A 26,211-nucleotide genomic window follows, 5' to 3' on the forward strand; every position below is an offset into this window, starting at 1 on the left:
CAAATGAATTGTAAATAGAAATGATAAAAAAACATACTTATACTAAGAAGTGATCTAAATTAAATATTTGTGAAAAATGCGCATCATATTAAATAATTAAATTCATATGCACCTTTTCATTTACAAATTATTACTTTTTTATGGTAACTGAATCTCAAAGGGAACATAGATAAGATAATCAATAATCGAATCAAATTGCACGTTCTTGTTACTCAATTCCAAAATGAATTTACATCAATAAAATTAATCAACCAACTTTTCACACAATTTGCCATTTAAAAGGCATATTATTAATTTTTTTTAAAAAGGAAAAACTCTCATGGTTTTCTATATATAGAGTATAATAAATAAAGCAATTGTAACAGAATTAATAATTTTCTCTTTGAGCGAAAAAAATCATTATACTTAAAACTATTGATTGTTCTTTTATTTAACTATACGGGCTGGTAAGTAAATAGATTGCTAGAAAATAATTTTGCCACAATTGAAAAGAAGGATCAACGAACAGCCTAAAATTTGAGACTTCAATATTGCCATGTTCCACACACGATCAGTTGTATCATTTTGAAAGCTATTGATCGCCATTTTTCTATTATTGAAAACGGACAAATATCCAACCAATATGAAACACACTTCTTTTTGTTGCCATCCACCAATGAGAAAAACAAACAAACATTTTTTTCCTTCTGCCGGTCACACATATATTTTGTTCCTACTTTGTTACTTTCCTTCTGGATAAAAGAAATCTGAAAAGAAGAGTGTCTGCTCGCTCGTTTCCAATAACTCATTTTTTTTGTCTCCCGGTAGATTGATTCGGAGATACTGAGTGATTCATTTTTCATACTTTTCTGCTGTCTCCATTGTCTGTGTCCTATTGGTACTTTTAAGACTGAATCCCAAGTGTTGGATGGCATGTCAAAACGGAGTTAATTTCGAACGCAATAATTGAACTCTTCGATGCTTAGGCAATTTTGAATGCAATAGTTTGGGTAAAAAAAGATTGACAGGGCCTTACTTATTATTATTTGAAAAAAAATATTTAAATTATAAGAGATATTTTTGGACGTCCTTGCGTTGTTGCAGTGACAAGACGAGAATCAGCACTAAAAATAACAAAAATCAGTAAGCAAAATTAAAACAATTTTTAAAAAAATATTTTATGTTGCCCTCTGTACTTAAAAAAGCAACATTAATTTGTATTTTTTGGAACTATTCACACATTAGCAATTATTTTCGGCATAAATCGAAACTTTCTTATGATTCTTTTTTTGATATTTTCCAAGTTAGACATTGTTCTAAAATATTTATTTCTTATTTCTTCAATATATATATATATTGAAACCACAATATTCCTTACATAAACAAATATAATTCATAAAAATAATTTTTCCAGATGATGTGTTAACCCGAGCGAAAGAATTTCTTTTTATGCTTAAAAACACTCAATGAAAGAGACACAAGGCGACCATTTATATAAATGTAGAATTTTGAATAAAAAAATTTGGTCTGGAGAAAATCCAAAGAATTTTTACTTTTTTATCCTGAAGGTTTGAAAAAAAAGTTATAAAGCGAAAGAATTTTAAAAAAATGAAATCGGAAAATACCATTTAAGTATTTTCCCATTACAATCGTCTTAAAATCTTCCGTTCCGATGACTGAATAGAAATGGTGAAGATTTTCAAATTACATTAAAATGAGAAATTAGTTGCTGTTTTATTTCTTTTTCAACAATTTTAATGAAAAAAAAATATGTCTGATCTTCTATTCAATGCAATTTCCAAACTTTTAAAATTGAAATAAAAAACAGAAGGCTAATTCCAAAATATATTAAGATTGTTAATGAACATTTCATTATTACGGTAAAAATTTGAGTGATTTTGGTTGGATTTGTAAACTAACGTAAGTTCTAGTGAAGTATCCTAATCCAAAGTTTACAAGATTTAAGCTTTAAAAATTTTGACTGCAAACTTTGAAGCAGAAGTCAAGAATAAACATCTTTATCAGCACAATAGAAACAAATATTGTAAAGCTTAGAAATGGGAATAATATAAATTATGACTGATTTCTGCATCTTTTTCATCTTCTTCCATGCAAGTTAATTGAAACGAGTTCTATTCTTTTTTTTAAAATAATCCCTCCAGACGATTCCAAGCTGTTTCACACCATTAAGGAAAAATTCTCTTAGAAAAACTTATTAAAGATGAAAGCAAAATAAATGAAATAAAAGATATGCGGATTAAAATATATTTATATCAATCAAAATACATAAGTATACTCTGACGAAAAATTGCTTAGTTTTATGGTATTGGATTTTATAATCTTCTATAAATGTTATTGTCTCATAACACTGATTAAAATTCAACTTATTATATATATTTGCAGTCATTTTAAGATATAAAACAACAATATCGGGGTTAACAAATAGAGTTTCAACTCTATCTTAAGATAGCTACATTCTAAAACACTGGAAATAGGGATATGATCCTAATGGAAAATGTTTTAAATGAAAGGAAGAATGATATACCATTTTACTTAAGTCTATAAATATGTTTGTCAAAAAGTTCAAAAATTATGCATTTTAATCCCTGGTTTAATCTATCAAATTTAGTAAGATATTTTTGATATTGTATCATAGAGGTTCCCAAACTTTTTTTTTCTCGTGGACCACTTTCAAAGTTTTACTACTTTCGGTAGACCCCCTGCTGCTACATTTGTACTGTATTCCCAAAACTCCTAAAAATATCACCCTAAATTGGGGGTGTTAAGAAGAAAAAAAAAGTAGCACATTTTTTTGTGTCATATTTATTAAAATAATACTTGTGGTTATACAAAATATAAACATTTATTATTACAAACAATCAACAATTGACAAAAAAATCAACAATGAACTCTGAAATGTAAATCAACAATAAAAAATAGTCATACTTCTAATGAGACGGATGCACTTGATGAATTGACAGCAAATTATCAATATTCAGCTTCAGTTTTGTAAGAAGTAATCTCAAATCTCTCCGTTCTGTGATGTTCAATCTGCTCCTTTTTTTTGTTAACAGGTTGGTAACGGCACTAAAACTTCTTTCAACAAAATATGACGAGGGAAACGCTATCCACAGCCCAGGCCCAGGATATTTTTCGGGGATTTCTGCTTGCAGCCAAAATGTTTGATAGCCTTTTCTGAATTTCACCTTCAGTTCTTCGTTGGTGCTGAGCTCAAGTAGCTCCTCTTGTAATATCACATTCGCCTCTTCCGTTTCATCAAATGGGGTTATGATCCATGGTGGTATTTCCATCGACAGAATATCTTCAAATCCATTTTTGAAGTCATCATGCAGGGTATTCAAATATTGAGCGTATGTCTGATTATCTTAATCAAGACATTCTATCTGTGACAAGTGCGGAAACTGGGAGAAACGACTAATATTTTGCTTCATTAATTTCAATTTACCAAGAAAAGCCGAAATGACACCCTTTGTTTTTATTAAATTAAAGCTGTCCCCTTGTAACTGCAAGTTAGCGTCATTGAATTTTATAAACAAATCTCTTAAGTACGCAATGTCCGCTTTATATTTGATAAGATTTTCTTTTAAATCTGGTGCTTTCGTTTCCAGACACTCTATCACTGATTCGAAAAGTGAGTAAAATCTCGATAGGCATGCAACTTTCAGTATGTAAGAGCAGTCGTTGGAAATCTTCATTTTCATCGCACAATAGTGCCAATAAACGGGTATTCAAAGCATTTCTACTTATTTTATTAACTGCGTTAATCACAAATTGAAGCGATTGATGCATTCTATCTTTCAAATTTTTCGCTACAAGGTGTTGTCGGTGGATGACACAGTGAATTGCAATTAGTCCTGGTATTATTCTTTTAAGATGGCTTATAAACCCACGATATCGCCCGAACATGGCAGGAGCTCCATCTGCTGCCACCGAAATAATGTTTGTAAATGGAATAGATTTTTCTGTAAAAAAAATCACTCAGGACATTAAAAATCGATTCGCCTTTAGTGTCCGACTTCAAAGTTTTTGCGAATAGCAGCTCTTCATGGATTTCTTCATCCATAACAAATCGATCATATGCCAATAATAATGCTTCATTACCAGGCAAAGTAGACTCGTCCAATTGAATAGAAAAATGAGTGGTTTGCAGATAATTACACAAGAAGCTTTCTATATCACAACTCATTTCATCAATACGTCTTTGTACAGTGTTGTTACTTAAAGGAATTCTTTTGAGTACGTCAAATGGAGGTTTGTGCAGAACCGTTTTTAAAACCTCTTCAATAGCGGGTAAAATTAACTCTTCTCCGATGGTGTGCGGTTTTCCAGATTTCGCTATAAGCAACGAAATATTGTAAGATGCCCGCAAGCCATCATCGTTACTTTGAGACGTTGAAGCAAACATACTATTTATGGTAGGTCTCTATCATATTTTCCCTTCAATGTTTGAATGTATTTCAGATCTTTACCTATTTTTTCAGGATGACAACTTCTTAGATGGGTTTCGAGCTTCGATGGTTTCATAGAGTCATTGCTCAAAACTTTGTTGCATAAAAGACACATGGGCAATCGTTTGTCTGCCGTTGATGGAAGAAAACCAAATTTCAAATAATCAACATTGTATTGTCGACATTTCTTCTTAGATTCAGCCATTTTCCGTATCAGCTGTGACCTGTAAAAAAAATGCTTGCTTTTGAGGCGATTTTACCAGAATATGGCTATTATAACACAACAGAATATAATTATTACAATAAAAAAAATGCTTGCGGAAACACCCCTCTTTTAATTAATCGCCGTCGTCACGTAAATAAATATTTTTAAACAAAAAAGTACCTTGGTACCTAAAGTTTAATCTTCCCTGACTTTTTGTCCTTTTATAGAAGTTTTGAATAAACTCTAGTAATTAATTTTTACTACATAACTACCTACTACATTCAAATAGTAAAACAAATATAATATGATTGATAAATTACAATATACAATAAAAATATGTATAACAAATAGGCAGATACTTACTTTTTCCGGCACTGCAAACACTGACATCGATTCACTCACTGTCACACCTTTATGTTCAAAATCCCGGAAACAAATGAGTAACGTTTTGTTCTTGGCATTCGTATTTATACTAATGTAGATTGCAAGCACAGCGCAAGTCGCATTTCATCCCTTTGCAGGTCTAAACAAACATCCCGGAAGAGTGGGCGCACGGGCGGCACTTTGCAAGTATCGACATGTGGTGTACACTTGTACTATTATCTATTGTTCTATTCAATTCTGTGTTTAAACTGAGTCTCGAATATTTTTGAGTACCTACCTAGTGAATGATGCTACCTGCCTACGTTGATAGGTAAATCCAAGCCAAAATTTTTGTTCTTTGTTATTAAAAAACAGAAAATTTTTCGTAGACCCCCACTTACAACTTGTGAACTCCTGTTTTCTTTTCACGTCTACGTGGACCACCGTGTGGTCTCCTATGGACCCCTGGGGGTCCACCTGGACCACTTTGGGAACCAATGTTGTAACATAATAAACGAAAACGAATTGTTCAATAGTATAGAATACTCAAAATCATGCACTATAATAACTAGTTTTACAAGTCTAGGCATTAAAGTTATCAAAAGCTGATTCAAATAAAGAGCAAAACTACGGACTTTGGATTCATATTATGTTTGAAGAAAAAACAAAGAAATGATGTAAGGCATATGAAGTATTTATATTGGAAATTTGTAAAAACGTGAATTTGATGAATGAAAGATTATTTTGCTGCGAGAAACTCATTGCTTAGTTTAAAAGAAATTTTTTATTTGAAATCATGAAACAATTTTAATATTTTTTTTCACTATTTAAATTATGTATTTTTGGAAAGCTGATTTCATTGTTAGGATGATCAATAAATTTTAAAAAAATATATTTTTTTTCTTTAAAATTACATTTTTTTTCTAATTGTTAATTAAAAATGTGCAACACTATTCCAAGTAAGGCAATCTTCGACTATTCCAACTGAATATTCCCAAAACTGAGAATTTCTGTAATATAATACTTTTTGTAATAATGTTGAATTTAATTTAATTTTTAAAAAAATAATTTAATGGTTTAACTTTATTTTTCTTTATCCGTGTTACTATAGTGGATGGAAAGGCAGGGGCGAAGGTGACTCCAAACAGGACTAATCTGAATATTGATAAATTTAAAATTAATCTTCGCATGAAATTATTATAATATTTCAACAGCGTTTTATTCACCGTTAAAATACGATCTGTCAGAAAATTAATGATTTAGGAGTTTTCTTTAAGTTGTAAAAGGAATTTAATATAGACGTTTCAAATAACTATAATATCACTATATATCTGACTTTATAGCTTGACTGATAACTTTTGAGAATACAAGCATCAACAGACTTCGGCACGCTTTGCCCACAACGCATACCTACCTCAAAGAGGAAAGATTTTAATAAAGAGATTTATTCATCAAAACTGCAGCCTCTCATTATTATTCCTGATGGCAACATTTACACGCGATACAAGTAAGAAAAAGCAAGAGAGAAAAGTTTAGTGGTCTATAGGATGCTGCTTCTCAGGATTCGAAATTATTTTATTCTTGCACCAGAAGCAACAGCGGGAAGAAAAGTTTTGGCTCTCTTCTAATGCGCTATAAGTTTCTGCTTTTATTGCTTTTCTGTAATATGTATCATTTTGAAGAAAATAATTTTTCAAAAGCGGTTCACTAATGAGTAATTTATGGAGGGAAGGGTGTTCTCATGTATTTCCATATTGCTGATATTTGTTCAAAACATTCAAACAAATCTTTTCCCGTGTTTCTTAAAACGTTAGTTTTCGAAAAACAACAATCAAATTTTATGACCTGGGAATCTTTTCTTAGATACCGGCTAATTTCTTGAAAAAAAAAGTTACTCGTAATTTCTTTTGAAAGGAATGATTTTCATTAATTTGTAGGTCTTATCTAAAAATAATTTTAATTATTTTGAGAGATATCAGACAAGTTTTAAATGAGAGTTCAAAGAATCCAAATATGTGTCTGACAGTTATTGGAGATGGCAATTATTTATATGTTTGGAAATTAATTTTTGTTCACTGCGAATGAAATATTCTTATAATTTGCATTCAGCTTATACTGAGTGGCAATACTATGTATTCAAAGAAAATTAATTAATTCCAGATTGACGACTTTTTTTTCTGAATAATGTTTAAATATTTCTTTGAAATACGTTTTTATTCTATACTAGAATGTTCTGTTTAAATTGCATCAAACATTACTTCGCTAAATGTATTTTTAACTGTATAAAAGCTAGCATTCGAAATTATTTCTTAAAATGATAAGCTCAAAATTTTTTTGAAATTTTCTTCATGTTTAGCAATTACATATATCCGTTTTGTTTATGTTGTAAACTCGACATATTATATCTCTAACAGCAATCGGATCTATATATTTTGAGTTTATGTAAGCAATCTGTGTGAAAGAAATCTGTGTTATGAAACCCATATAAAACAATAATTGTCAAAGACGATACATTTCTATCAACTTACTGGATTGGTATTTAATTTCCATTTCTGTGGCTTCTTTACTCACACAATAATTAAATGTTCCTTATTATTGCTTTCAAATATCCTTGTTCATAGTTAATTTTTAAAAGATAAGTGGTGTTACGGAATGTCAAAGTATTTTACTTCCGACACCGTAAAATTCCTTTTTCTTCCCCGCGTGTACTTCTGTTTTAAGATAAAGGGGGGAAAAATCTTTTAACGGACTTTTTTTAGTGCATCGGGATGTAATACGTCGTTCATTAAGGGAGGGTTGACATTAAAGAGGGTCGATAATGACAGACAAGAGAGCTAAAAATTTCTTCTTGGTCCTTCCAAGAAAATCGCTTGCCTTTGGTATGAAGCATATTTATTATAGTTTCTTGAGAAGTTTTTTTTTATATATATATTCAGGAATAGGAATAGAATTTTATTCAAACTACTGAAAATTCACTTTTACTTACTACTACTTACTTAACATTGACTTTCACTAACTTCTACTCCATTAACATTCACTTTTATTTACTTAACCTTCGTTTCTACTTACTACTTTTACTTACTTAAAACTCACATTTTAAAGTGTTTGAAAATTAACACATTATTTCAAAGAACAGGCTAAAACTTAAATGTTAAATATTTACATATGAACAATAGATCGAGTCAGTTGTCTGATCGAATTTTAATTGCTTCCATAGTTCTCAATAAATTGATTCAACTTTTCAAAAACATCATTAACCACACGGCTTTTTTAACTTTCTATCCTTTGGCGATAATAATTTATGAGGATAATTTTCCCAACCCTAGATAATTAAATTGAATTTATTAGGAAAATGCCTAATAGTATAAATTTAAAAAAAAGAATATAAAATGAAAATTACAGATTGTTATGTAATAAAAATGTAGGAAAATTCACAATCAGGCCATGTCATGTTTAATTTAAGCACGGATTTTTAATGCATTTAAAAAAAATAGGATTAAGAAGGAGTATTTCTGAATTTTTAACGACTTATTTTCCTTGAATCGTACTCATAAACATGGAATTGTATAATCATTTTTTCACTCACTTATTATCTATTACAGCTTGAGCTATATATATTTATATGCTATTGATGACAACACACAGTTTTTTTATACTGTCTCAATTTATATATTTACTAATATAATTGGCTTCGATTTTCGACTCATAGCGACAAACAAAGTAAGGTATTAAAAAAGAGTGTGATTATACGGCATAATATGTGTAATACTGATTGGAAAATCAAATTATAAAATAGAAAATAATCAAAATAAAAGAATCTAATTTTAAATACACTAATAACGCACCGGCGGGGTCACCACACATTTTAGAGCCCACTCTTCAATAATGGTCTATCTCCCTTTCTCCGTTTAAACAAAAGTAAGAACTAAGAAACTGAAAAAAAATCAACAGCTTTCTCCTAATGATAACCGTAATTAAATTGAGATCTTTTGTTATGATTGATCCCCAACTGGATTAGTTTCTTTTTCAATTTCACTATATAAGAAAATATAAAAACTGCTCCGTGAAATTAAATCTGCCACAATTTTTAAAAGAAGCAATTATCAACTCACAATATTATATTCCGATAATGTTAGGTTCCACATTGATCAAATATACACCATTTTGAAATTAGCTGATAGCCATTTTTCTACAGCTGGATACGGAAGGCTTTGCAACCAATACGAAACATACTTTTAGCTGCTGCCATCTGTTTTAAATGAAAGAAAATAATTTTTTTATTCTCCCGATCGCATTTTTTGTAGCTTCATTTGTTTCAGCAGGATGAAAAGATTTGAAGAGTATTTGTCTTCTTGTGTTCTCAATCTCTCATTTTTCTAAAAAAAATTTCCTTTCGATTGATTTTTAGATATTGCACAGTTCGTTCATTCCTTTCTACTAGTTTTTTTTTTGTGTATCCCTTTGGAGGTTTAAAATTCTATTCCTAGATAAAGGATTACATGTTGAAACTACATTAATTTTGAAAGCAATAGTAGAATTCTGAACTTTAGCAAAAATATGATACTTTTTCATTGCATTTGCAAATATCACTTTAATTATGTCAAGACATAGTTTAACTAAAATCAATGGGGCTAGACTGATATTTTGAATAAAAGAAAATTTGCTTTTCTTCAATAATTATATCGAAGCTGAAAGAACATTTTATGTTTAAACATCAATTTATTAAAATTTATTAAGATTACATGGTATGAAATTAAAGATTTACATATATTAAGATTTCTATCCATAAAAAATTCCTATTAAAGTGAACGATTCAGTTATCTAACATTATAAATATGCAAAAGTGTCAAGTAGTTAAAAAAAATTCAGCTTATTTTTCAAACATTAAAGGATTAAACAAGGAAAATATTTACATATTCAATTGAGTCGTCTGAAAATTTAACTAGTCGTCTCAGTTATGAAGAACAGTTGCCATTTTAAGAACAAACCTTTATTTTAAATATTTTTCAATCGACAGCATTCTAACTCCTTTAAGGAAAAATTAGTTTTAACTTTACTAATCGGATTGATTTATTAAAATACAAAACCAATGCAGAAACACGAAATTTGTCATATCCAAATGTGTGTTAAAAATAATCGTTAATTCTCAAGCGATAATTGTGATTCATTTAAATATTAAAAGCAACTTTAAAGCGATAATGAAATAAAAGAAATGAAAACGAATAGTCTCCATTTAGAGCTCATATCTGTACGAATGCTATTGATAAAAATTATAGGAACTGAATTTACATACAATTTGTTTAAGTATAAACTTGCGGAAATCTAGCTTTAGAAACGTTGGAATTTGATAGAAGAACAGCGCATAGCAGATGGGATATTGATAACTTCAAACGATGAAACGAATATTGAATTAATGCCATTTTTTTTTTCATTTTATAAAGAGGTAAGCATTTTTTTCCATCTTGATCATTTCTTAGAAGGAACTAGATTATCTTTACGATAAAATTTACGAATAAAATGAACGGAGAAAAGACGAGACGGAATATATTTAATTGGCAAGGGTAAAAGAATTTTAATCAGAGCATTGATTATTTATTCAATGAATACTTGTTTCGTAGTTTATGAGTACTTCAATATGGTTGGAAATTTATCATGGATAAAAAACTTGAAAAAACTTTTAGAGCGGCTAAAAAAAGGAACATTTTCAAGAAATTGTTAATTGTAAAGAATTTACTCTCAGCATTTGCTGATTGGATAAATCTCAGACCCACTGTGGAAAAAATGCTTTAATAAAGAATAAGTTTTATTCAATTGAAGTAAATGTGAAAAGAAGCTGCGAAGCTGCATCAAATTAAAACAACTGAATAGAAGCCTTTAAGCACGGCATTTGCGGAATAGTTAAAATTAGATGAAAAGAGAAATCCCTCTTCAACGCATTTCTTCAATACATTGAATGTGGAATTTTCATATGTGAACTAATAATTATTTAATTATTCTTTATTAGGTTTTGCAAAATAACTTACTTTCCCATTTGTGTGGTAAGTATCGAAAGGGATAACAATAATCAATTTTTTTTCCATAACTTCATTTACTGCCACTTTGCACAGAACGATCTTAATGTAATCATTCTTAATGCATCGATGATTCCGCTTTACAAATGAATCAAAAATTGTATTTCATTAACTGAAACGATTTTGAACACTTTGATATGTAGAGTGGTTATAATTAAAGTTCCATTTTGAAGTGGTCATAACCAGAAAATTACTGGACAAAGTGTTACCAAACTCAGTAATAGTTTAAAAATGGTCATTGGAATTTCTTTTATGCCAAAGAAGAAAGTTCAAAAACTTACCACCAGGGGTGGAATGGCGCTTCATCAATATTGTTAAGCAAAATATCAAATGAAAATATCGGTTTAAAATGTGTTTACTCTTTTCTGAAAGCAACTTAAATCGCATTGCTGCCTTCTCAATAGCTCTTAGCATAGTATGAAGATATATGATGAGGCCATCAAATGTTTTAAAGCAACACAAATGATTAATTCTAATTCAGCTATCTCTAAAATTCCCAATAGTCACCGAGTTTAAAAATATCGTATGAGCTAGGAAGCGCCAACTCAACATCTATTTACCCTTCGTTCGAGTTATTTATAAAATTATCTTCTTTACCATGATGCCAACTGTGCGGGGAAGTAATATTTCAGATTTGTTTATTTATTACAAATGCCCAGAAGATTGGCTATGACGTCATTAGATCTCCAGCCTTCCAACATTTCTAAATTTTTACAGTTTAAAAATACAAGTGAAGAGCACGAATCAAGACGAGTAGCATCAAAAATTTCATGTTGTCCGCATAGAGGACATAAGGGAGAGTCACAAAGTCCAGGCCAATACATGTATGCGTCTAAGAATCAAGATCTGTGGTAAGGAGGGAAAGTGCCATAGCTGCAATTGTTGGAAAATCTGGTATCAACTCTGTATCCTCAAGCAGTGAGGCCAATGGCTTGCCGGCAGAGTCACACAGTGCTCTCTGCTTTATTCTGGAGGCAAATCTACTTTTTATAAGGAGTTTGACTGAATGAAATGAAAGGCTTTTCAAAGATATCTCGAGGACTGTTTTATCCCTTTTAGCCAAAAAATCGGCAGCCTCGTTCCCAGGAATAGCTCAGATTTTACAGATTCGAAACGATATGAATTGGTCGCCGGTTAACAATTTAATAAAGGTAAAAATCGTGAAAAGCGTTTTATTACTCTTTTAGAATCATAATTACTGTTAAAGCTGAAAAAAATACGTTAATATTTATTTTGAGGATGTCTTTTTGGAATAATCAAAACACGACAAAGTTTTTTGGGGCCTTATACTGTCGCCAAGTCAGTGGATTAGGGTTTACTAATTTATTTCAAATTAATATATTATTTCGAATTAATATATATTATTAATATATTTAAAAAATAGTGAAGTCCAATGAACATGTATATTTCGATTAAACCTATTAAGATGCGTTATTTGCCTCAAGAAACAAGCGATTTTAAAATATCCTCATTATAATAATTGTCCTTATAATGTAAACTTAAAATAAACTTCTTGTTATTATTTTTTTAAAAAAAGTTAAATGATGATTCCTTTCTCAATATTGAAGTTATTTTGTCCTTAAAGATTAAGAAAGAAGTCTTATTATTATAAATCATTTATTCTACATGAGAAAGATGACGTTGAGACAGTTTCAAGGCATGATTGAATGTGAGGGAAACATTAAGCGAAAGAGTTTAAAAAAGAAAAAAAGAACGTAGAAATCACAATAATTTTCTAAGTTGTTAACAACTCACATATTATATATATATATATATATATATATATATATATATAATTTTGAATCGAAGTAACTTTCACCTTCATTAATTTAATCAAATAGTAACAACATGCAACAAAGATCTTCATTCATCTTTTATACTATTAAATATGCATTTTATAGTCAAGGCGTAGTCACTAAATCTACAAAGTCTGCATTTTATAACATTTTTTTTATTCCCATCTAATAATTTTCTAATGTAATGTTGATGAATATAGGTTTGTTTAGTTTTAGCATTTTCAATTTTATTCTCACTAAAATATATAGCAGATTTATCGTTCATATCGTAATAAATTGATTTTATTTAATACATTTTAATCCATAAGAATTTCTGCACGATCTATCAACGCAACACATTTTGATTTCATAAAACGAAGTGCGATGCACTTCTGTTTTTGTGGTTTCCATGAAACTGGAGTTTTGATGGCAGTTGCAAAATATCCAATATTTCAATAGAGATTTGTCAGTTTGCTTCTCTAGTTTGCGTCCAAGTCTACAGTAAGACTGCAATCACGTACATTCGGAAAAACCCTTTTTATAACCATTAGGACTGAAAATGTAACAAACTATTTTTAACAAATGATAAAACAAATTTTTGTTTTAGAAACTGAGATATAGTTTCACACTAAATGAAATATATCAGATCGACTTTGTCTCCTAAAATTATGCATGCCATTAAGGATTGGTAGGGAAACTTTTGCATCCATTCATTTCCCCATAAATGAATCTGAAACAGTTTGGGAACTATGTCGTTTTTAAAAAGTAGATTTGCAAAACCTATTGCCAAATTTTCAAATTTTAACTTATTAAGGTACGTCGTTTTATAAGTTTACACTTAAATTTGATTAAAAATTCCCAATCCTCCACCATTTGATTAAATATTTACATCTACCATTTTACTTACCAAATTCAATTGCATGTAATTTAAATTTGAATTTAAACAATATATTATTTAAATTATTTTTGTTCTTACCAAATAGTATGCAATTATCCATCTAAATGAGTAAAACAGAATCATTTTTTAAATTTATAATATAATTTTAGATACCAATCTGAAATCAATTGGCCTTATGAAATGGGATGAGTTTCAAGCGATGAGTTCAATCCATATATAGATTTTTTGGAAAAGATGATGTTCATTTGGTTTCGAATAATCCGGAATATATCTTATACATTTTCTCTTTAAGACTTTTATATAAATATATTGATTTTACATTTAACTATAAGTTTCCATCCTAATTTTACACAAAAATTATAAATAATAATTTGACACCTGGGAAATTTACATCTAGGTCGAAAATATTAGCAAACAAACAATCAAATTTATGTTACTATGTTGAAACGTTTAATATTTAAGTTTTTATCGCGTTTAACTGAAAATAATCGTGACTTGAACAGAATATAATCTTAATCGTGATTTCCCAGTTTGGTGGATAATAGAAAACGTCTGTTCTCAACTTTCTCGGTATTTCGATCATTTTCTTCGGATTGACATTTAAAAAAAAATCTTAAAAGTTGTAAATGGCAAAATGTTATCGAATTATTTCGGAATTTCGATCTTATAAAAAGACAGGAAGATATTCTTCTCATAAGGAAATTTGAAAATACTCGCAAAATTTTTTTCTCAAGTAAAGACAAATTATTTTTGTTTTCATCAGGAATGTGTTTTGCGCCACTATACTCCACTAAATCGAATCAAATCAAATCTTTGAGCCTTAGTTCATAGAGGAGAACGATTGAGCTTATCAGTCCTGTCCTTGATTTAGGTTCGAAATTTGCTTGAAAAATGTGACAATATGCTTTTCCATCACTAGCTATTGCGGATTTGATGTTCTTTAATTACTACTGATCAACAAAAAAGAATCCACATACCGTTCTCCTGAACAAAGTTCGAACCAAAGTGTCCGAGATATAGCTTGCCTGCACTAAAAATATCCAATAACTTCTCTACTGACTACATGACAAAAGCAGTGAGGACGTTTTCTGTAACATTTTAACATTTTTAATGCAGATTATTAAAATACAAACACTCCTTTAGGAGTTCTAACCGACAACTAGTTAATACCAAAAAAAACAATATAATAATAATCTCTTCTGGGCCCACCAGACCGGAAATGAACAGATGCATCATATAAAAAAAATAAAATTAAATAAAAAAAAAAGGAATTACAAGAAACTACGAAAAAAAATCAAGTTTGTTCGTTTCCCGTTGCAACACTAGCATTACCCATAAGAAATAAGAAATTGCTTTCTGATCACTGGTTTATTATGGTTGACAATTGTTTTGCGTTGCAATAAATAAAAGTAAGAAATACGTAGTAGCAAGTAATACGTTCTATGTGTGTCTTGTTGGGACTTATGTCTCTTTACAAGACCACTGACAGTTATCTGTCAGCAAGTAAGCCGGGTGAGCGCCTCTTGTTTTTTCAGTAGTACCAACTAGGACCAAGAGTACGACTTAGTTACTTCATGAGTCACTTTCTCTTGCACAACCCCTTTTTACATTGGAGGGGAGGCAAATTCCCACACCTCACAGATAGAACACAGAAGAACATCCATACCTGAACTGGGACGCCTAGATAACGGGTAAGATGCGCTACCCCTATGTCAGGACGCCGACATACATTTACATATTCGCTATTACTAGAATATTCTAGTAGCTGTTATATGTATGGAAAAATGAAGTAAATATAATACTTTTTGACATTAAAATTATATTCTAATATTTGCAATATATTTATAGAGTCTTTGAGAAACATTTATATTTACTAAGAGTGCTACTGGTGTGAGATTACTTATTAGAACTAAGAAACTGAATGATAAATTATTTGCGTCATCTGAAGGTGTCATCTCACAAAAACACTAATTAATGGCGTAGGCTCTTTCTTTTTGATACAATATTTTTTGCCTGGTTTCCATATGACGGGTCTTCAACTTCTTCATTTTCAATAAATTCTCAACATTTTGTTTCGTCAATCAGAATTATATTCAAATCTACTTTCCATTTATTATAATTACGAGCGTTCAGTTTCCGAAATATGAATATCTAATTCTCCTATTTTTCCGTTTCTGTTACTTGCAGTCGGACTCAGAAACTTTACTAAGAGGTGGAATTCGATTGCTGACAGTTATATATGCAAAAGATCCCTTTGAGAATCTTAGTTGAAGCTTCACTCGACTCTTACTTTTAGTAGGGGATATAAATTGTCAAAGAAAAAAAAGAACGGCAGATAATTCAAATATTCATTAAATAGTTTATTCTATATAACATCTCGCTATTATTAAAAAATACATATAAAAATTGCTGTGCTTGATGGTTCACAATTACACCATACTATTCTTATACTTTATCAAAATTACACAATCTTTATATATATACTGTTACGAAATTTCCGGGTTCGTTTGGATAGTGGAAGTGATATGGTGTGGAGAACGCTTAATCAGCAGGTGGCAATAGAAGAAAAACAACAACGAAGTTTATTTACACGAAGACAGGACATCACAAAGACAACGACTACGTCTACAGGACATCGCAGAGACGAACACAGTAGATGACAGTAGCACACTTCAGTAGACAACAGCACACGAAGAGGATAGACAGAATCCACCAGGAGAGGGGTTCCTGGCAGCTTCGCTCTACCGTCTCTCCTACGGCTGAACTTCTCGCTTTAGTTGCCGACTCGCTACTTCTCTCACGACTTCCCTTACACCACTCTTCTGCCTCGCAGCACAAGGACACAAGGAATTAATTAGGAGCGCCATCTCCGATCGACTGTGGCTTGGAGAATTGCGATGATGGTTCAGACTGGAGTGGGAAAAGTTCTTGAAAGAGGTTGGCGGCAGGGAGCAGCGTCTTATGTAGTTCTGGATGAGTCGTGAAACTTCTCGAACTTTCCAGTATGATCCATTTTGGCGATGAATTTGGCGATTTTGTCAACAAGTCACTAAATGGTATAGTCGCCAAGCTCTGAGTTCATTGACGCTTAGCACGCACAGGACAGATCGTACATCCTGTCTTTCTTACGATGGCACTAGTCGTACTGGAAATACGACTAGTATATCATTGTAACAATATGTATATACTTCGGAAAAAATCTGTATGCACTCGGCTTCAACTTTCACATCAGCCAACAATAATTTTACCAAACTTTAAAATGTTCATATACACTTTCAACAGTATTTAAAATGAGGCATTTAATTCATTTACAAGAAATAAAAACTATTTGTTTAATTTACAGATATTCAAAATAATCTCAAATTTTACTGATATAAGTCATGAAGTTTATGATAATCGATTTACACGTATGGGGAATTACAGACCAACAAACGGTGAATAATTTGACAGATTTGGTTCAAAATTTAAGAATCTATATTATAAGTGCTAAAATTGTGCACCAAATTTTATTTATTTAACTTTATATGTGTAGCAGTTATTTAGAAGGACTGACTTTCAATGAATAGATTTCTTTTAAAATTTGATAGCAATATACAAATTTAACTTGGTTTATGTAATAAAATTAAAAGATACAAATATACAAAGTGGCTTGAGTTATACTGTAATAGAGTATACAGACAATTTGCCAAAAATGGAGGTCTCAAGCATAGGAATTCGATAAAATTTTGAATTTAAATTTTTTTACGAATACAATGCTTTTTCTGTTCTTCGTATTCGAGAAAAAAACCTTATAACATGATGTGATAAAATGTTCGTGTTATAATTTTTAATGGTCTTAATTTCGGAAATTAAAACTTTAATTATTTTTCATTTAATTCTCATTTTTTAAGTTCTTGTATTTAAAAATATATCAACAAACCAAGAGTATAACACTTAATTTCTCAACAAACTGCTGCTGTGACTATTAAAAAGTTGCTTAATTATTACAAGGATTTTAACAAAGGAATTTCAACAAAGGAAAATAATATTTCGTTACAATATTGTAGCGATTCATTCCAGTCAATCTATTTATTTAAACAATAAAAGATTTTTAATATTGATATGGTCACCATAAGATGTTAGGTTAGCTAATTACGTAATAACTTAAGACAGAAGGACCCTTAAGTAGGGACTGAATAAATGGACAGACTTGGTATTACATGGATCTCACAACTTTTTACGACAGAAGAACTGAGTTGCGAGACTTGTTTTTTTTTACAAGTTATGTTTTTGATGGCATCTCATTTCTTTTTGTAGATAGTCCTTTTCTTATCTTTGTATGTAGTCTTCCCCTTTTTCTTTTCCGGTACTACTTCTTGAGATTCAGCCACAGTTTTTCTCAAAGCCCAGTCTCTGTCTCTATGGGTTTTTCTCGTAAGCTTTGATGTTACAATTTTTGACAAATCTGGATGGTAAATGCTTCTTAGTCTGTTGTATTCACAAATTGAGGATTCCTGCGCTTTAATACTTGCAAAGTCGACATTTATTAGATGTAAGCCGTCCAGACTTGTAACTCTCGGAAGTGCCACGTAAGCTTGACCGGATGTGAACGCTGCAGAACCAATATCCATCAGTGCATTATTTAGACTTAGACCGTGACTTTTGTGTATAGTTATAGCAGAGGCTATACATATGGGAAACGGTTCGTGATGAACATAAGCTCTATTAATAATTTCAAATTTAGTTTTGACCGGACTAAGCTCGTAAACATGTTCTTTATTAAATGCAATGTATATTTTCTTAATTATTTTTTGTATTTTCCTGATCAACCTTTACTCTTTGCACTATACCGATAGAATCATTATCTAAACCAAGACTCACGTCAATATTTCGTCTTAACATGAATTTTGCTACTATTTTTATAATTATGTTCTCTTCCAGGCCTGCAGTCATAGAAGCATCGTCTTCATATTTTTTTATGCATTCACGAGCTCATTTTGTTAGGTATCTGGGGAAATTTATGCTATCTACAGCTGTAAGTTTTATTTCGGGATGTGGAAGAGATTTAAGCATTGCAGTATTTAATTGTTGACACATGTTTTTTGTAGATAATAAGCAAACGATATCATCAGGAAGTTTCGAGATGTGTTCAATTATTTCAATTAATCTGTTTTCATTTGAATTGGATTTGAGAGTTATTAATCTAGTCGAGAGTAAGTCGCAGTCTTTTTGTGTAGTCGCACCTAATCTTATTCTATTTAGCATTTCAACAAAGTCAAAATCATTGAGCTGTCGCATGTTAATTGTAAGTTCAACGTATATGAACAGTTCAGTCCACAGATTCGGTACACTGAGGGAACCTAATAACTTGTTAGTTTCATCAGTTGATAGCTTTTCAAAAGGTGACTTTTCTCTTAACGGCGGACGCTGTAAGAGATCTCCGAAAACTACAAGATGTTTTTTTCCAAACTACCCATTCTGATCGTCTCTTGTGTCGAATATTTCAGATAAGCGTAAGTAAATATATGTTAAACATTGGATATCATCGACACTTCGTCTATTATAAACAACACTACTTCTTTCAAATCTGATCTCAGAAGGAACACTTCATCAGAAAGTTGTTTGTACTTCGGTATTTGCTTGTGTTCTACAGGCAATTGCAATAGTCTATGTATAGTCAATCTATTCTATGTATATTCAGCTATTCCTGTTGGAGTACTAACTGCCACTTTTTTTGTTTAAATAAGTCTTAACCCAAATTTTCAGAGTTTTTATTAAAAAGCTCTTTCCAGTGCCACCAGTTCCACTCACAAAACAGCGTAAAACGTCAGCGTTATTATCGGTTGTGTCCATTTTATTTGTGATCATATCGAAGACTCTTTTTTGATCGACATTAAGTTTTGCGATCTCACTTTGAAGATCAGTTTGCTTTCTTCTACCAGATTGATTTTCTGAAAGTCACCCATTGCGTTTGCAGCTTCCACAGCTTCAAATTGAATTATTTCAAATTAGATATTGTTAGAAACCTGTAATTTTGAGATTTAATTAATTTTTCCCAGCGAGAATAGTGTCATCATATGAAAGACCGTTTTACAGTAATCTGTATTGGATGCTGCCGGATGCCGAGCCAGTGATACGAGAGCTTGGTGACAAACTTGGCAACCATTTGGCGACTTGGCGACGAATTTGCCGACAAAATGGATAATGCTCGAAACTTCGAAAAATTTATCGATCCGTCCATTATTACATGGATATTTTAGTTTTTCCTTGATTTATACACTAAACACTAATTGTAATCTAAATTTGAAGATTCTATGTCTGCTAGAAGTGCCTTAGAGTTTTGATGATCTGTCAGTCACTCAGTGACAAAATTCACAAACTTTGACTAGTTATAATTCTTAAACTACTGGTTCAAATTTAATGAAATTTGAAATATACAGTGTTTATATAATGCCTGCTTGGTTACTGAAAATTCAGGCTTCTAATTTTAACCACAACGAAGTTATAGGGGGTTGAAAATGGCCTGAACTGCTTCGAGAAAAGGATAGTACGGCCGTGCCGCTTGTTTTTGCTCGACTTGGCGGGGGCACTGCCGTGACCCCAGATCTGCTTACATTGAAGGGCCAGAAAATTTGGTATAGGATTGGTTATGCAAATAATTGAGCTATGAAACCGATCCGAGTAACGAGATACGGTCAGCAGCATCTATATAGGATTGTAAGTGTCTGTCAAAGTTGTTAGAGAGATGATAAATATCGGGTTATCAAGATTTAAGCGAATTTCAATGAAATGCTATAGTCGGCGCAAAGAAGATGTGACATATCATATCCGAGTTAGTGATAAATTTTCGATTTTCGCAAATGATCATTTCAAGATTGTACGATGATCGAGAATCTAATCTTCAAATCTTCGACATCGAAGTGTCCGAGAAAAAAATCGTGAAAGAACAGGACCAACGGCAAATCATGTAAATCATTAAACGTAAAATACCAGCAATCCTTCCTCACATTGCCGTGGATTTTAATGCTGGTGCATCAACCAATTTCAATGTGTGAATTTTTCAACGGACCATTATCGATATGGGCTATCGGTCCTGAAAGTCAATTTTTTACCGTTGTTGACTGGAAGCCCAAAGCGTTACATCATGTCTTTGTGCACCAAAAATTATATTGAAATGTTGATGACTGGGAACGCATTGCTGACGAATCTCGCATTCTGCTGTATCCAGTTGATGAACGTGTATGGGTATGGAGAGCACTTCATGAATCCATGTACATACCCTATGTGTCAACGGGCAACATCAAGTTGGCGAAGGCACTGTCATGGTATGAGAACTTGTGCAGTTGGAGTACTATGGGGACAGGAGATGACTCTGATAGTTGACGAGCACATGTGCGTCCTGCATCTATTCATATCCGATGAACATTCCAATTGATTTTGATATTTCCAAACGAACAGTGCAGCACTCCGCATGTCGATAGTTACTACCAGGTTGCTCCGGGGGGAGGGAGGGTTTTCTGAATTTCCACACTTTCCTTGTCTCCTAAATCCCCAAACATTCATATTATTGTGTCTGGTATGGCGTGCAACGTGCTGCTTAGAAGAGATCTCCACCGCCTCATTCTCCCTTATATTTGTGGACTACACTCTTGGTGTGAAGGACCTCCAAGTCACCTTCAATTATTAGTTGAGTCTATGCTTCATCGTGTTTCAATAATTCTGCATTCATGAAGCTGCCATACTCGATATTAGACGGATGCATCCATTTCTTTCTTTCTTGCAACGTGCTTAATATTGAATATTCACTTGTTTTAACCTTAAACCATTCCACACCTCTTGATGGATTAAATCGAAATTTAGCACATGTATTCCCCAGCATATAGAAAGATTAAATGAGATTTAAAAGTTTCTGAGCTATAAAAAAAATCGGTACTATGGGAATATAACGTTCTCGAGTCAACGATCACGAAAATGCGCTAATCCTCTCAAAATGCGACAAAGGATTGGCGAAAAGGCACAATCCTTTGACTCCAGCATAATAAAAAGTTAATAATTGTTGCGGTTATTTGCACAAAGAAATTTTGGCGATAATATGGGGTTTGGCGAAAATGGTCGATGGGATAATCACAAAGTACCAAAAAATCCTAAATTCAGGTAATAAACTTCTGAGTGGCATTAATATCATTTCCTTACTTGTTTTGCTAGGTTTTTAATCACTTTTAAAAAATAAATTTAAATATAACTTTTGCTAATTCTACTTTTCTACTTATAAGCTATTAGGTTTCTTAGATGTAAATTATTGATGCAATTTAAAACGATTTTGGATAAAACTTATACGTTTTTATTAGAACAAATCAAGATAGAAAACGATTCATTTTCTCCCTCTTGTCTTCGAATTCGGTTGATAGAACAAATAAGGTTTTTTTTTCTTTCTGTTGTACGAAGCATTGAAAGATAAAAGCAAAAACGTACAAGATTAGAAATATTAATAATTTTAGAAATTTTAAATTTTAATTTTTATGCTGAAAAAAATTTCTTTTCTTATATCAAGATTATTATAGAATAACATATAAATTTGAATTTAAAAATTTTATTGGTTAATATTGCGAGAAAGGGCTTTGGGAAATTCATAGAATTGAATTAATTCATGACGTTATGAAACGGATGGTAAAATGATTGTAAATAATAAAAAAAAAAAAAAATTCGAAACATTTGGATCGGCCTTGTATTTACAAATAGAATCATTTTTTTTCTTGACTAATTTATAATAATCTTCTTTAAATTACAATCAAAGAATAAAAATTAACGTTTTTTCATAAAATCATATTTTTTTCGGGAATCTGAGTCTGATTTCTTCATTTTCAGGAAGAAGCCTTCACAGACAAAATAAAAACAGCACTCCCTGCAGTGGAAATCACTTATGCGGATGTAAAACTGGCTCTGGATTTCATACATTCATTCCTCAAATCCGATCCATCTGCAAGAATCACGGCTGAAACTGGCATGAAACATAAGTTTCTTGGGCAGGGAGATTTCGTTTGTAACGATGTTGATGCACTCTGGCAACGCCCAAGTGAGTTCTCCAAAAAATCTTTTCATATGATGTACTTTTTAAATCAAGTCGTAGAAATACAAAATTTTTTTTACATATTTTAAAATGGTTATATATACACTCAATCGTATTTCAGTCCAATCAAATAAGAATTCAATAAATTTGTATCATGTTTATTTAAAACTAACCTTGAGCAAACGGCTAATCTGACGGCATAATCTGCTGCAAAAAATATCAAATCTTTTAATATTTTTGTTTAGGTAGAATTTTTTTTTATTTCAAGTTCTCTAGTAGCACACCTATATTGTACAATATTTTATGATATAAAACAATATTAGCAATGTCGTATAATATTGAATAATATATAATGTATTGTGCAATATGGTGCTACCTGAGCTCTGACAGAGATTCTATTCGCATTACTTTTAACCTTACACCTATCTTATTTACTAAATTATACTTTCGCTCAGGCATTTTAATAGTCTCCAATCTCATTGTATCTAATGCACTTAAAATTTAAATTTCCGTTGACAGATATCTTACATCTTTGAGATACTGAAATTTCAATACCGCAAACTGTTATTCTTCAAATGCTCGTAAAATACCAAAACACGCACACACATAGACAGTTGCACAGTTTCATCTATATTATTAGTAGAGATTTAATCGTGTGATTTTCTGTCATTGTTTAAAGTTAAGGAAGAACAATCACGGTTTTTTTTTCGTGTGGCTAATTTAAGCCAAGTTTTTGTGCAGTAGCTTCTCAGGGTAAAGACCCCTGAGTACCCGAGGGCAGAAGTCTGACTTCTAGCTCATATGAAGATAGTACACACAAGCTCGATTGGAAAATCCTCTTTTTACAGGGGGGGAGGCATTTACGCACCTCACAGATATAACACAGGTTAGAGATCAACCGAGTCCGAACCACATCGCGAACCCGGGACGCCTAGATCATGGGAAAGACGCGTTACCCCTATGAAAGGACGCCGGCTCAACAATCACGGTAATCTTCTCTAAAGTGTAAATGAGAAATCAGAAGGTGAAATCACATTACGGCAAAAGAAAATGTGCAATTTAAACTATATTCCAAACACATTTTTTGAAATATTAAGAATACACTTGAAAGGATCATTTTCTCATTAATTAATAACACGCTATTATAATTATACGGTTTCGATATCAACCATAATTTGACCTTCAAGATACTATCTTGACGGATCTAAGTGAATATTAACGTATGAAATTCATATTAAGAACAACCAATATTCTTGGCAAAACAGCAAATCTCCAAAAGATTTAACAAATCCACGGTTATCTTTTAAATAAATTCTCGCAATTACTTTAACAATCATTAGTTTAAATAGCATAGATATTGTGGATAAAAGCTATCCTCTCAAAACATGTGTAGGGTTTTGAAATATCGCATCGGTTCGGCGAGTCACAGAAGCAGTAGCCTGTAACGTTTCGTCCTAAAACAGAAAGGTCTAGTTTAGTAGTTTATATATGTTTATATATTGCACTGCTCGTTTCAAGAATTTCTTTGAGAAAAAAAAGTAAGTAAAAGATATAAACTGTTCCTATTTTAACATAAATTCTGTAATGTCCAACTTAAATGCAGGAAACATAAGCAAAGCATTAACGTACATCTTAGGCCTATTTTTAAGAAAATTGGCTCAAACTGATTTTATTTTTCATTGATAAAGCATTACACAGATATAAAAAGGCAAAGTGTAGTAAGAGTCAAAAATTACAGATTTTAGGTTGTGAAAATATTTTTAATAATTAACTTAATAGACTCTATGCCTTTCTCATTTAATTAGGATAAACGGATACTAGGCCGGATTGTAAGGAGCTTGACAGTCAAAAACTGGATACTCGGTAGTGTACTATATATACTTTCATTCGGAATTTAATTCATCTCACCACACTTTGAATCATTTTACTGGGCACAGTTAAAAAAAATATTCTTTTATCAAGTGCTATTAGTTCCAAGCGTATTGTGTAGTTTTTATTAATTCATGTTGGAATAAAAACTGATCGATTAAATCTGATATGCAATAAATGTATTGAGGATTATTTCTATTGTAATTTATTAAATCACTTCAATTTTATAGATCCGACAAGTGAGAGCATTTATGGCCCGAAGATTTATCATCATCAGATAGAAGGACCAACCATCAGAAGGAGGGTGAGTAAATGGTTTAGGCGACGCTGTTCCTCTCTGCGCAGAATGTTTCGAAATTGCATTCCCTGCATCAAGTAGAACTAATAATACGTTTTTGAAAGTATGCTCACCTCTAAAATACTATCCCCAAAATTATTCTCATAATCATATTTTTCATATATTGAGAAATGATTAATTTTTTGAAAAAACTATTTTACACGGTATGAAAATATTTGCCTTCAGATATGATAATGTGAAAGGTTCTATTTCAAACTTCTTGAGAATACTCTATAATTTCTAGCCTGGAGACACATTCAAGGATGGATACACTTGCTGAAAAAGTATGCTCAGAAATCTATTTTCTGCTGAAACATTATCACTACAATAGGTTATCTAAGCATAATAGAAATATGAAAAAAATTGATTCATTCATTATATGGATGAGAGAATCTACTTTTGTACCATTAAGACAAAGAAGAAATTTCACTATTTCCACTGCAAATAGAACTTCGGAATAATTTAATACAATCGGACTTCTAATGCATCATAAAAATGACTGAAGCCGCAAAATATAATCCAGCAAAATACCTGCAGTAATATATACGATTATTCTTATGAAACTGTTTAACCCACAAAGCTTCCGTATTACCATCTTTTTGATTAATAATTTTATGAACTAAAAATAATTTGGTATGATTGGAACTCCTTCAAAGGATCATGTCAACATCAGTTATTTAATTCTAATATTCGATACATAATTTTGATTGATTGAATTGAAACTAATAATGATATAGAATTAATTTGAGCTAAGCATTCAATTCTTGTTTCTTCTGTTCTTGCTTAAATAGTTGCCCGAGTCAAAAACAATGAACTAAAATTAATATTCAAATGAATGGAAATTCGAAAATATATGCTTTACACGCAAAGATTTCTCAATACCTGTAATCATAAGGAATAAACATGGCACTTATAATGCTGAAATCTAATGATTCTAATTCAGGATTCTATGAACGAAAACTCTCATTTAAAGAAATGAAATTTTGTTTTATTAGTCAAAATTTAACCAACTGCTATTTCACATTCTATACATTCAATACGAGAGTGTTTTGGATAGAATAATCACAATATATTTATTACTCGGATCTCTGCCATTTAACATGCCCTAGACTATTGCGCCATTTACCATGCCCATTCCATGGACTGAAGAAGGCATGTAGATGGATTAGATTCTCGGGGATGACCACATTATTGAAATC

General features: G+C 31.4%; 1 protein-coding gene across 1 annotated transcript in view; it reads left to right on the plus strand.

The window, feature by feature from the left end:
• Window positions 1-25,292, plus strand: part of LOC129985049 (uncharacterized) — a 44,489-nt gene extending 19,197 nt beyond the window's left edge. Inside the window, exons 5-7 of the mRNA XM_056094974.1 lie at window positions 22,605-22,812; window positions 24,906-24,979; window positions 25,257-25,292. Coding sequence (XP_055950949.1) covers window positions 22,605-22,812; window positions 24,906-24,979; window positions 25,257-25,292 — 318 coding nt within the window. The remainder of the gene's footprint in view (window positions 1-22,604; window positions 22,813-24,905; window positions 24,980-25,256) is intronic.
• Window positions 25,293-26,211: the final 919 nt, after the last annotated feature.

Source organism: Argiope bruennichi, chromosome 9 (assembly GCF_947563725.1).
Source record: "Argiope bruennichi chromosome 9, qqArgBrue1.1, whole genome shotgun sequence".
Lineage (NCBI taxonomy): Eukaryota > Metazoa > Arthropoda > Arachnida > Araneae > Araneidae > Argiope > Argiope bruennichi.